At 43.9% G+C, this 13,658-nt stretch overlaps 1 protein-coding gene across 1 annotated transcript in view; it reads left to right on the plus strand.

Annotated features, from left to right (window-relative positions):
- The first annotated feature begins 217 nt into the window (after positions 1 to 217).
- The window catches only part of tsc22d1 (TSC22 domain family, member 1), an 86,620-nt gene continuing 73,179 nt past the window's right edge, over positions 218 to 13,658 (plus strand). The window contains exon 1 of the mRNA XM_021579446.2: positions 218 to 3,542. Within this exon, the coding sequence (XP_021435121.2) occupies positions 904 to 3,542 (2,639 nt within the window). The 5' untranslated portion in view covers positions 218 to 903. The remainder of the gene's footprint in view (positions 3,543 to 13,658) is intronic.

A 13,658-nucleotide genomic window follows, 5' to 3' on the forward strand; every position in this document is an offset into this window, starting at 1 on the left:
TCTGTGTCCATCGGTATTTTCCGGAACATGATCTCTTCTAGGTCTTCTGAAGCTAGTTTTTGCGAGTTGCCTGTCTGTCTCTCCCCTGTTCTCCCCCACCCTCTTATCCCCAGACTGCTTTATGTCTGGCTAGTCTGGGCGTCAGTGAGCATGCGCGGTCGCCATGTTAGCAAGTTCTCTCCTCCCCCTTCGGTCTCGTCACACTCCGACAGCACGAGTCACAGTGCAAGAAGGCGGACTGGCTGTAGATGGCTCTTGGAATAGGGAGTGATACAGCAAACATTGGACTATAACAAAGACTTGTCTTAATGGATTAAACTGTTTTGCGAGACATTTAAGTGGATATATTATCCTAAGGATAACCTTATATCGGTAAAGGATTGCTTGTTTATTTATTGTTTTGCTTCTGAGAAATTAAATAATGCGACTCTCCACAGTGTGTGGATAGTGATGGAGCGAGCTAACGTTACACTTCTATCTCAGCTCTCGCTTTGGATGTGTACTGCATACTCTCTTTGTGTTGTTATAGCTATTTATTTTAGATAGCTACCTATTGAGATAAGATATTAAACGACGAAATGCTGGCTTGTGTGTGAGAAAATACGCGTATGTGACTGGATAACAAGCCCATCAGCTGACGTTAGCCAACTAGCTTGTTAGCATTTCTGCTCGCCAATCGACTGTCTAACGCGAGCATTCTCCGTCACGAGAGGGGACGTTTATATACCCATAAAAGCTAAATAATCGAACCTTGTATTTAAGACGGATTTATTTATTGTCAGCTGATATTATATTGTTAAATATCAGTCTTTTGACCTAATCTTTGTCAAAACGGCGGCCCCAAAACATTGTAACGTTAGACGAGACTATCAGTCTAGCCGCTACCCCCTGGAATCTTTCAAAATGCACCATCCTGATTCTGCAGGAGACTCTGGCAGCGTCAGAAAGATGGCGCACCCGGCGAATTTTCCTAGAAGGGGTAGTAACATTAACACTGGCGCCGGGAGTGGCCCCATGTCAACACCAGCTAGTTCGGCTGTTAGCAACAGCCACGTCCCCGCTGAAGACTACCAATCCCCCCTCCTGATGCAGTCTCAACCTCTTGTTGGATCATCCTCCCCCGGGCCTCCACACCCTCCCCACAGCCTGAACCTGCACTCCCAGCCACAGCCCCAGGCTCTGTCCTCTGGGTCACAGGTGAAGAAGAAAAGCGGCTTCCAGATCACTAGCGTGACCCCAGCCCAGATCTCTGTGAGCACCAACAACAGCATAGCAGAAGACACCGAGAGCTATGATGATCTGGATGAGTCTCATACGGAGGATCTTTCCTCTTCAGAGATCCTGGATGTCTCCCTCTCTAAGGCCAACGACATGGCTGGGGGTGAGAGGAGTTCCTCGGAGGAGACACTGAATAACTTCCATGAGGCGGTCACACCCGGGGCAGTCTCCCCCAACCAGCCCCCCCACTCCTTAATCCAGGGACCCCAGCACGGCGGGATGGTTAACGGGAATGTGCACCACCACCATCATCATCACCACTACCACCATCAGCAGGGGCAACATAATCATCCTCACCAGGCCCTGGCTCAGCCTCCTTCCTCAGCCCCCCACTCAACCCCCACGTCTGGAGGAGTTGGTGGTGGCTCAAAGATGCCTTCTGCCATGGGGGTCCTTCTGGAAAATGTTTCAGTGGGTTCTGCCAGTGTTGCTGCTCAGCCTGTAGCAGTTGTCCCTCTCCCTAGAATGCATGGCTCTACTGCTGGTGCTACCATTAGCATAGCTAATCCCCTGACCAGCAATATTAGTATTGTGGATATGTACATCTCTTCCAATGTGCCTGTGATGGGGGGTGTTAGCAGCAGTGCTAGCAGCAGTGGTGGTGGCTTCCCCCCCAGTGTGATGAGTAGCAGTGGTGGGGTTGGAGGTTTGATGGGGAGTGGCTTTGGCAACACCAACCCCAATATCAATTTGATACAAAATCAAAGCTCTGGAAATGTGAACTCGAGCATCACTATGAATTCTGCTGCTGCCACTGCCTCTGTGGTGTTGGGGCCCTCCAGTGGCACCCAGGATGGAGGAGCTGCCATGCCCCAGCCAGGAAAGAGCTCTGGCATGGCTTCGGCCTCAGTCCCCTCCTCCCAGCCAGCCCCAACCCTAGCTCCTGCCACCACCAGCTCCCGTTTCAGAGTGGTCAAGCTTGACTCCAGCTCGGAGCCTTTTAAAAAGGGCAGATGGACATGTACTGAGTACTATGACAAGGAGACCCCAGGTTCAGCCCCTGCCCCCTCTTTCTCTGAAGTTTCTCTTCCTAGTGGATGGGGTGTGGAGAGCATGCGACCGTGCGGGCCTGAGATTGTGACAGGGGGGTCGGAGAGAGAGGGCATCAGTGGGAGTTCAGTGAACAGCACACTGAGTCATTACACAGATAACGTTGGCAGTGGAGAGGCCGGAGGCACCCCATTACTCCAGTCTCAGTCTCACTACCAGGACTACTCCAACCCCCCTAAGGCCTTCCAGACCTCCCACCCCAGCCTCCCCATGGGGGTGTCCCAGCCTCACCTGCTGACCACTGTGGCTCCCTCAGTCCCCGCCAGTGCTCATCAGCCTGCCACAATCAACATGGCTGGCCTCAAGACCACCCTAGGCCACCCTACCACTCCCATGCTCCAACAGCCGCTCACCTACGCCCAGGCAGCCTCTATCCCAGCCCCAGCCTCAGCTCAGGGACTAGTGGGGGTGCATCAGCAGCAGATGAGCTATGCTCTTCCCCAGCAGCCTTCTGTCCCTTCCCATGCAGCCCCAGTGCACAGGCTGAGCCAGGTTGGAGGTATGCATCCAGACTACCCTCATCCCCAGGCAGGCCTACCCCAACCTGTTCTCCCACAGGCCTTGCCTGGACCCGGGCAGATGGGAGTCCCGCAGCAGCAGGTGGTTGGCTCCATGCTCCAACCCCAGAGTCTTCTCCAACAGCAGCCCCAGCAGACCTCTCTCCAGGCCTCTGTGGCAGGAACGGGGCTAATGCCTCAGATGGGCCCAGGAGTGCCCGGGTTTGGGCAGCAGCCACAAGGACACCCTCTCCCCCTGGACCACCAACATCAACAACAGCAGCAATCACTCCCGGGCCAAGCCCAAGGACTTGCCACCCAGCTTCCTGTCCCCCCTAACCAGGGCTGCCTAGCCTCCATTGTGCCTCATTCTAACCCCCAGAACGACCCCCAGCCCCAGAACAGCAGTGGACTGGCCCAATCTCAACTCCAGTCCCAGCCACCCAGGGTCAGCATGCCCCAGGCTGTGGCTGCCCAGGCCAGCGCCCTGTATGCCAGCCTGCCCTCCTTCACCACCACCCAGCTGGAGGATGCCCAGCGCCTGCTCTTCCAGCACCAGTCTGCCTTGCTGGCACAGGCCCTGCCCAAGCTGGCTGGGGAGGGTGGCTCTGAGATAGGCACAGGGCTGGGGACTGAAAGTAACCCTGCCGCCACCGCGGTCAGTGCCTTAACCGCTTCTGCCGGACTCTTCAAAGCTGTGGACGGAGACGATGATGGGTGAGTCCAAAATCTAAGCCATTAGTATAGGTTTTTGATCAATTGATTGCTTGATTTGATTTTGGGGTATAGAACAATATTTCTTAAACATATCCACTAATCCACTACAGTAGTAGGCCTGCTGATACAGACAATATAACTAAAGAGATGGTCCCATGTTTTCTCATTTATCCGCAGCGAACAGTTTGTTCCCTAATGTTGTTTCTGATGTGCTGAATGGCATTCAGACCATGAAATGTTTAGTCAGTGTTGGCCTTAAAACACAGTGTTCTGAACATGACGTTGCATTCTAGCATTGTAGCAGTGAATGCACTTTTTAGGGAGGAATTGGGGGAACCATGGTACTACCAATTATGTAGATGACTGATCGGGGGGCGCTGTGTTGAAGCCACGTGCCTCCATTTTGGCACTCTCCTACCGTTTGTAAAAAAATAAATAAAAAGAAAAGACAAAAAATACATGCAATTGTCTACTTTAGTTTTTGCCACATGTATTCTATTACAGACACCTTAATGCATTCTTTAAAATGATATAATGTGAGCTAAACATCAAATAAAACACACACAAATATACAATATATTTTTCCTTAAAGGTTTATTTTTTTTGTTACTGTCACCAATACAACAACAAATACTTAAATACTTGTAATTTTGTCCTTTAAATGTTGAACTGAAATACTGTAGAATTCCATTCATTCCTACTGGGGAGTGTCAATATGGCTAACCGGTGGTTTCAAAGCCTCTCAATGGCGTATACATGGCATTGACAATCCAGGGTTAAAATACAGTATTTTCGGAAAGTATTCAGACCCCTTGACTTTTTTATTTTTTTTTAACGTTACAGCCTTATTCTAAAATTGATTAAATTAATCAAATGAAAATGATATTACATTTACATAAGTATTCAGAGCCTTTACTTAATACTTTGAAGCACCTTTGGAAGCGATTACAGCCTCGACTTCTTGGGAATGATGCTACAAGCTTGGCACACCTGTATTTGGGGAGTTTCTCCCATTCCTCTCTGCAGATCTTCTCAAGGTCTGTCAGGTTGGATGGTGAGTGTCGATGCACAGCTATTTTCAGGTCTCTGGCTGGGCCATTCAAGGACTTTCAAGGGTCCCGAAGCCCCTCCTGTGTTGTCTTGGCTGTGTGCTTAGGGTTGTTGTCCTGTTGGAAGGGTAACCTTCGCCCAGTCTGAGATCCTGAGTGCTCTGGAGAAGGTTTTCATCAAGGATCTCTCTACTTTGCGCCGCTCATCTTTCCCTCGATCCGGACGTGTCTCCCAGTCCCTGCCACTGAAAACCATCCCCACAGCATGATGCTGCCACCACCACAATGCTTCACCGTAGGGATGGTGCCAGATTTTCTCCAGGTGTGATGCTTGGCATTTTCTTGGTTTCATTAGTCCAGAGAATCTTGTCCATTAGGTGCCTTTTGGCAAACTCCAAGCGGGCTGTCATGTGCCTTTTTACTGAGAAATGGCTTCTGTCTGGCCGGTCTACCATAATGGCCTGAATGGTGGAGTGCTGCAGAGATGGTTGGCGGCCAGCTCTAGGAAAAGTCTTGGTGGTTCCAAACTTCTTCCATTTAAGAACGATGGAGGCTACTGTGTTCTTGGGGACCTTCAATGCTGCAGACATTTTTTGGTACCCTTCCCCAGATCCGTGCCTGGACACAATCCTGTCTTGGAGCTCTACGGACAATTCCTTTCGACCTCATGCCTTGGTTTTTGCTCTGACATGCACTGTCAACTGGGGGACCTTATATAAACTGCTGTGTGCCTTTCCAAATAATGTCCAATCAATTTAATTTACCAAAGGTGGACTCCAAGTTGTAGAAACATCTTAAGGAAGATCAATGGAAACAAGATGCACCTGAGCTCAATTTTGATTCTCAGCAAAGGGTCTGAATACTTATGTAAAGTTATGTTTTTTTATCTTTAATAAATGTGCCAACTTTTCTAAACCTGTTTTCGCTTTCTCATTATGGGGTATTGTGTGTAGTTTGAGGGGAATAAAAAAAAATAAAAACATTTCAGAATAAGGCTGTAACATAACAAAGTGGAAAAAGTCAAGGGGTCTGAATACTTTCTGAATGCACTTTACATCATTGGGTACTTCCTAATGGAATGGTGAGCTAGTTTGGATTGGGGGAATCCAGGTCGCCACGGCAGCACCGTGTGTGGGTGAATGGGATGCCAGACTGCTGGTGAGATGGTAGACAAAACAGTGTGTGTGCGCACCCACTGTCTGAGAGAGCTGTATGCTAATCTGCCCCTCCTCCACCTTAGACACTAGACAGTGCAGTGCTCAGCTGGAGGTGACATTTTGGCTACTTCAGACTGCAGTGACTGCATTTAGTGTGTGATATATATATTTACGTGCACACACACTCTCAGTGCCCCAGTTGTGTCAGCTTTTGACAGATGTCGCACAGATCCATCCTTGTCTGCTGCACAGACCACTTTCTGCTACCACAATATTGTTTTCACCCTTTCCAATCAGTGCAGATGAGAGGAAACAAGGAGAGGCTGGATTGCCATACACACTCAGCACTTTGATGTCTTACTGCAGGGAAAAGGTGGTTTAGGGTTCATGAACATTAGGTCAAAAAGGTCAAAAAATATTACTAGAAAATATTCATATTCATGAAATCGCAAGTGAAATATAGTGAAACACAGCTTAGCCTTTTGTTAATCACCCTGTCATCTCAGATTTTGAAAATTATGCTTTACAGCCAAAGCAAGTTTGTGTAAAAAGCACGTTTGTGTAAGTTTATCGATAGCCTAGCATAGCATTATGTCCAGCTAGCAGCAGGAAGCTTGGTCATGAAAATCAGAAAAGCAATCAAATTAATAATTTACCTTTGAGCTTCGGATGTTTTCACTCACGAGACTCCCAGTTAGACAGCAAATGTTCCTTTTGTTCCATAAAGATTATTTTTATACCCAAAATACCTCCGTTTGTTGGTCTCATTATGTTGAGAAATCCACCGGAAATAGCGGTCACGACAACGGCTAAAAATGTTCCAAATTATATCCATAATATCGACAGAAACATGGCAAACGTTTTTTTATAATCAATCCTCAAGGTGTTTTTCAAATATCTATTCGATAATATATCAACCGGGACAATTGGCTTTTCAGTAGGAGCAAGAGGAAAAATGACTACATTACGCAATCGTTTACGCTCATTCTTCAACATAAAGGCGTGAAACTACGTCAAAATGCTGTAGACACCTTAGGGAATACGTAGAAAAAGGAATCTGGTTGATATCCCTTTCAATGGTCAATAGGGGTGCATAGGAACACAAAGGTTTCAAAACATGAGTCACTTCCTGATTGGATTTTCCTTAGGCTTTCGCCTGCAATATCAGTTCTGTTATACTCACAGACAATATTTTTACAGTTTTGGAAACTTTTGTGTTTTCTATTCTAAGCTGTCAATTATATGCATATTCTAGCATCTGGTCCTGAGAAATAGGCCGTTGTTATTTTTTCCAAAAATGAAAAATAGTGCCCCCTAGCTTCAAGAGGTTTTAAGAACAAATTCTTATTTTCAATGACGGCCTAGTCATTAACTGCCTGTGGGTTAACTGCCTGTTCAGGGGCAGAACGACAGATTTGTACCTTGTCAGCTTGGGGGTTTGAACTTGCAACCTTCCGGTTACTTGTCCAACGCTCTAACCATTAGGCTACCCTGCCGCCCCAAAATGATCTGATACATGCCATTTAATGATCTGATAGAGGTAGGATAATGCAGGTGGATGCAATACTGGCCGGAAACTTGCTACTTATGTTAAATAATGTAATGTTAACTTGTTGATTTGAATGTAAAGCTTTACACACTAGCAGACATAATCTTTCATGCTTTATCTAGAAGACCATTGAATTTAATTTAATTTAATTTAACTGACCATTGGTCAGTGGCAGCGCTATGAGTGTGAGGGAAAGTAAATGGAATATCACTCTTTAATACGTTTAGAAGTCCGTGTTTGAGATTAGTGCGGAATTATTTTTTTATGTGCTTTGCAGCTGAAATTTAACAGCTTTTAGGTTACCAACTTTCTTAAACATTTTTTTTACTTTGTCTAGAGCCGGAGTTTAGGTGAAGGTTCTGGAATATGGTACCTCTGTGATCAGTTTAGAGCACACCAACTTTGTAGAGAAGTGTAGTGAACCAGGGTTTTTGACCAACAATAACTTTGTCTTAATCGTTTTGAGGATTCTACAGCCAGCTAGACGTGGTCATATGGAGGTCTTTGCTACTGTTAGAAACCCCTGGGCTGTGGCTCACCTCAGCCGTAGCTATATTGGACCTGAGGGATGGCTACTCCTGTCACATGATGGTGTACTCTGAGGAATGTGTAATCTAGGAGGATAATGTGGATTATAGTCTTTAATAAACGCAGCATTTGAGCTCGCAGCCCAAATCCCTTTTCACAAATGAGCAGATTGTCTTGGTGAATTAGCCTCCTAACCAGCTGTTTACCTTCTTTAAATAATTAATAACTTTACATTGACTTGTATTGAGTTTAGCCTTAGTCACCTCAGGATAATCAAGGAGTTTTTGACAAATACAATTACATTTTCTGCAAATGGGGGTAGTATGGTCATTGATGTTGGTTAGATGTATAGGCCTAGTTTTTTTCAGTACTTGACAGCTTGCTGTAACAGATGTCAGTAGGATGATGTTTGATAATGATGACTGGCTGTGTCAGTGACACGCCTAAACAGCCCAGGCAGCTCCACTGTCAGAGTTAATCAGCACAGCACAACCAACCAGCGGGAAGGAATGAATGCTCACTCAGTGTAGGGTTGGGCCATGTCAAACTTTGTCCTATTGTGATTTAAGTACCCATAAAACATTGATATATGAAGTTATCGCCCTATATTGGCCAATATTTGTTTGGTTAAAAACGAAACAGAAAAAGACATCTTAAAAGGATCGCTAGCACAAGCTCGCATGCTAAGGGCGGGACTAGAGAAATCATGACAAAATATATTTTGGAGCCAAATCTTTTTTTATTTGCCTTCCTTCTTTTGGAGCTGTGGCACGAAAGAGGTGTGTGTCTGTGTGTGCCGACCTGCAAGTGACAGTCAAGAAGCCTAGCTGGCTGTGTGATGGGTTGTAAATCATCAAGGTCCCGGCTGCAGGCAAACAACTCTGATTTCCCCAGAACTGGATCATTTTTCATTGATTTGCATTTTTGCCTAATCTTCCTCTCTTATCAGGCCTTATTACCTAATTCTATACGTGGTAGGTAGGTTGTAGCCTATATTACTAATAGTAGGCTATGGAAATAGGCTGTGTAGAGTAGGCCTTTAATCAAATACTTTTTTTTGTCACATGCTTCGTAAAAAACAGGTGTAGACTAACAGTGAAATGCTTACTTACGAGTTGAAAGTAAAGATTAAAAAAATAATAATTTAACTAGTGACACAAGGAATAAATACACAGTGAATAACGAATAGCAGAGTCCATGTGCAGGAGTACGAGATAATTGAGGTACCTATGCCTTCAGAAAGTATTCAGACGCCTTTTTGCAAATGTATAAACATTTTTTTTGTCAAAATGGCATGTGTATATTGATGAGGATTTTTTTTTTAAATTAAAAAATAACGTAATACCCCATAATGACAAATGTTTTTTAAATACATTTGCAAAAATGTATAAAAAGCAAAGACGGGTTCATTATGGGGTATTGTGTGTAGATCCATTTTAGAATAAGGCTGTAACGTAAAATGTGGAAAACGTCAAGGCTTCTGACCACTTTACTTTTTCCACATTTTGTTTTTCTCAGAAATATATCCACAATACCCCATAATGACAAAACATGTTTTTAGATTAAAAAAACAACAACAAATACCTTATTTACGTAAGTATTCAGACCCTTTGCTATGAGACTCTAAATGTAACTCTGGTGCGTCCTGTTTCCATTGATCATCTTTGAGATGTTTCTACAACTTAATTGGAGTCCACCTGTGGTAAGTTCAATTGATTGGACATTATTTGGAAAGGCATACACCTGTCTATATAAGGTTACACAGTTGAGGTCGACCGATTTATGATTTTTCAACGCCGATACCGATTATTGGAGGACCAAAAAAGCTAATACCGATTAATCGTCCGATTTTATTTTTTAAAATAAAATAATAAATTAAAAATGTAAAAATTTATAATAATGACAATTACAACAATACGGAATTAACACTTATATTAACTTAATACATCAAGTGTTGGAGAAGAAAGTAAAAGTAAAGTGTGCCATGTAAGAAAGCTAACGTTTCAGTTCCTTGCTCAGAACATGAGAACATATGAAAGCTGGTGGTTCCTTTTAACATGAGTCTTCAATATTCCCAGGTAAGAAGTTTTAGGTTGTAGTTATTATAGGAATTATAGGACTATTTCCCTCTATACCATTTGTATTTCATTAACCTTTGACTATTGGATGTTCTTATATGCACTTTAGTATTGCCAGTGTAACAGTATAGCTTCCGTCCCTATCCTCGCTCCTCCCTGGGCTCGAACCAGGAACACATCGGCAACAGCCACCCTCGAAGCAGCGTTACCCATGCAGAGCAAGGGAAACAACCACTCCAAGTCTCGGAGCGAGTGACGTTTGAAACACTTAGCTAGCCATTTCACTTCGGTTACACCAGCCTCATCTCGGGAGTTGATAGGCTTGAAGTCATAAACAGCGCAATGCTTGACGCACAACGAAGAGCTGCTGGCAAAACGCAAAGAAAGTGCAGTTTGAATGAATGTTTACGCGCCTGCTTCTGCCTACCACCGTTCAGTCAGATACTTAGATACTTGCTCAGTCAGATTATATGCAACGCAAGACACACTAGATAATATCTAGTAATATCATCAACCATGTGTAGTTAACTAGTGATTATGATTGATTGTTTTTATAAGATAAGTTTAATGCTAGCTAGCAACTTACCTTGGCTTTCTGCATTTGCGTAACATGCAGTCTCCTTTTGGAGTGCAACGAGAGAGAGGCAGGTCGTTATAGCGTTGGACTAGTTAACTGTAAGGTTGCAAGATTGGCTCCCCCGAGCTGACAGGGTGAAAATCTGTCGTTCTGCCCCTGAACGAGGCAGTTAACCCACCGTTCTTAGGCCGTCATTGAAAATAATGTGTTTTTAACTGACTTGCCTAGTTAAATAAAGGTGTTAAAACAAACACAAAAAATTGCCAAATCGGTGCCCAAAAATACAGATTTCCGATCGTTATGAAAACTGGAAATCGGCCCCAATTAATCGGCCATTCTGATTAATCGGTCGACCTCTATTACACAGTTGGCAGTGCAGCATTGAAGATCCCTAAGAACAGTGGCCTTGGTCATTCTTAAATGGAAGAAGTTTAGAACCACCAAGACTCTTCCTAGAGTTGGCCGCCCAGCCAAACTGTTCTATCTGGGGAGAAGGGCCTTGGTCAGGAAGGTGACCAAGAACCCGATGATCACTCTGACAGAGGTCCTCTGTGGAGATGGGAGAACCTTCCAGAAGGACAACCATCTCTGCAGCACTCCACAAATCAGCCGTTTATGGTACGACAGCCCGTTTTGGAGTTTGTCAAAAGACACCTAAAGACTCTCAGACCATGAGGAACAAGATTCTCTGGTCTGATGAAACCAAAATTGAACTCTTTGGCCCGAATGCCAAGCGTCATGTCTGGAGGCAACCTGGCACCATCCCTACGGTGAAGCATGGTGGTGGCAGCATCATGCTGTGGGGATGTTTTTCAGCGGCAGGGACTGGGAGGCTAGTCCGGATCGAGGTAAAGATGACCGGAGCAAAGTACAGAGAAATCCTTGACGAATACCTGCTCCAGAGTGGACCTCAGACTAGGGTGAAGGTTCACCTTCCAACAGGACAATGACCCTAAGCACACAGCCAAGACAATGCAGGAGTGGCTTCGGAACAAGTATCTAAATGTTCTTGAGTGGCGCAGCCAGAGCCCGAATTTAAACCCGATCTAACATGTCTGGAGGGACCTGAAATAGCTCTGCAGCAATGATCCCCATCCAACCTAACAGAGCTCGAGAGGATCTACAGAGAGGAATGGGAGAAACTCTTCAAATACAGCTGTGTCAAGCTTGTTGTATCATTCCAAAGAAGATCGAGGCTGTAATCCCTGTCAAATGTGCTTCATCAAAGTACTGAGCAAAGGGTCTGAATACCTATGTGAATGTGATATTTCACTTTTTTGTAATTTTTTTTTTTTGTTAATACATTTGCAAAAATGTGTTAAACGTGTTTTTGCTTCGTCATTATGGGGTATTGTGTGTAAATTGATGAGGGGGAAATAAAAAATAAGAATAATTTCAGAGTAAGGCTGTAAAGTTATAAAATGTGGAATAAGTCAAGGTCTGAACTTTCCGAATACACTATAGATAATAGAAAATAGAAGCAGTGTGTGTGTGTGGCGTCAGTATGCATGTGTGCGCATGTTATGTGATTCAATGCAGGTATTCTGGATAGCCATTTGATTAGCTATTTGGTACATTAGTACCGCTTGCCGTGCGGTAGCAGAGAGAAGTCTATGGCACGGGTGGCTGGAGTCTAGGGCTGGGCAATATATTCAATTAATTTGCACGGCGCACCTTCCCACTCACACACAGACACCAAGCTCCTTACTCTGTCACTCACATCAACAACCGCAACGAAAGATCACTACTTCCTCTCTGACCACAAGCAGTTTAAACTCTCTATTTACATTTGAGGTTTGGTCCAACAGAATGTATCATATGGACACTGAAACAGAGATACTATTTTACTGTAATAGAGAAGTTAACCTTTCTAATGATACCCTTTTTATGTAGAGCAGACCATACCAAAACGAGAGTATGAATGAACATGATTGTGGAAAATGTACGCTCAGCATCTGTTGCGCGTGGTATTGCGGTACCACGTACCACTAGCAGCATTTTTGCAACAGACTTATGTGCTAGCTGTTTAGTCTGTTCTAACAGAATTGGCAATCTGTTCTAATTCTGAGAAATAAGCATCTTCTTATCTAGGTAGGCCACTTGGTTTCAACAATCTAAACAAAGTGAACAGGCTATGTGATTCGAACAGTTGGAGACCGACAGGAGGATGTAAGCCTATTCATAACAGTTCAACTGTTCTACTTTGTTAGCAAGCGAATATATCAAAGTTTGCTTGACTTTAAATATAAAGATTGGCTGGCCCATCACTAGCACGTTAGCTTGTGCTTGAGAGATTGTTTGAGACCTGTGTTCATTTTCTATGCCTGCTACAAGACGTTGGTCACCATTAGTGGATGTGCATGGTTCTGGTTAAATTTGTAACAAAAATGGTCCTTTTCATAGACTTAAGATCAGTGATTATTGCAAAAAAGCAGGTTAAGCTATTTTGATAAAATCATTAAATGATTAGTGCGTCTTATAGTTGAAGGGTTATATTTAGCCTAGTTATAAAAGCCCTGAATTCATTACATTATTCCTGACTGTTTGAAATGCAGTATATTGACCTTTTAGTTGTGCAACAAAGCTTATGTGGAGTGAACGTTGAAAACTCTAGATCCAGAAAGTATTCATGACCCTTGTCTTATTCCACATTTTGTTGATACAGCCTGAATTTAAAATGGATACAATTATTTTGCTCACCCATCTAAACACAATACCACATAAGGACAAAGTGAAAACATATATTTTTTTAAATGTTTGAAAAGTAAATAAAGAAATCTAATTTACATAAGTATTCACACCCCTGAATTAATACATGTTAGAATCACCTTTGGCAGCGACTACAGCTGTGACTCTTTCTGGCTAATTGTCTTAAGAGCTTTCCACACCTGGATTGTACAGTATTTGCCCATTTATTATTTTCAAGCTCTATCTCTCAGGAAGATTCACTGTCTTCTTGGCAAGCAACTACAGTTTAGATTTGGCCTTGTGTTTTAGGTTATTGTCCTGCTGAAAGGTGAATTCATCTCCCAGTGTCTGGTTGAAGGCAGACTGAACCAAGTTAACCACTAGGATTTTGCTTGTACTTAGCTCCATTCTGTTACTTTTTTTATCCTGAAACTCTCCTGTCGTTAACGATTGCAAGCATACCCATGTCATAATGCAGCCACCACTATGC

The sequence above is a fragment of the Oncorhynchus mykiss genome, chromosome 22 (assembly GCF_013265735.2).
Source record: "Oncorhynchus mykiss isolate Arlee chromosome 22, USDA_OmykA_1.1, whole genome shotgun sequence".
Lineage (NCBI taxonomy): Eukaryota > Metazoa > Chordata > Actinopteri > Salmoniformes > Salmonidae > Oncorhynchus > Oncorhynchus mykiss.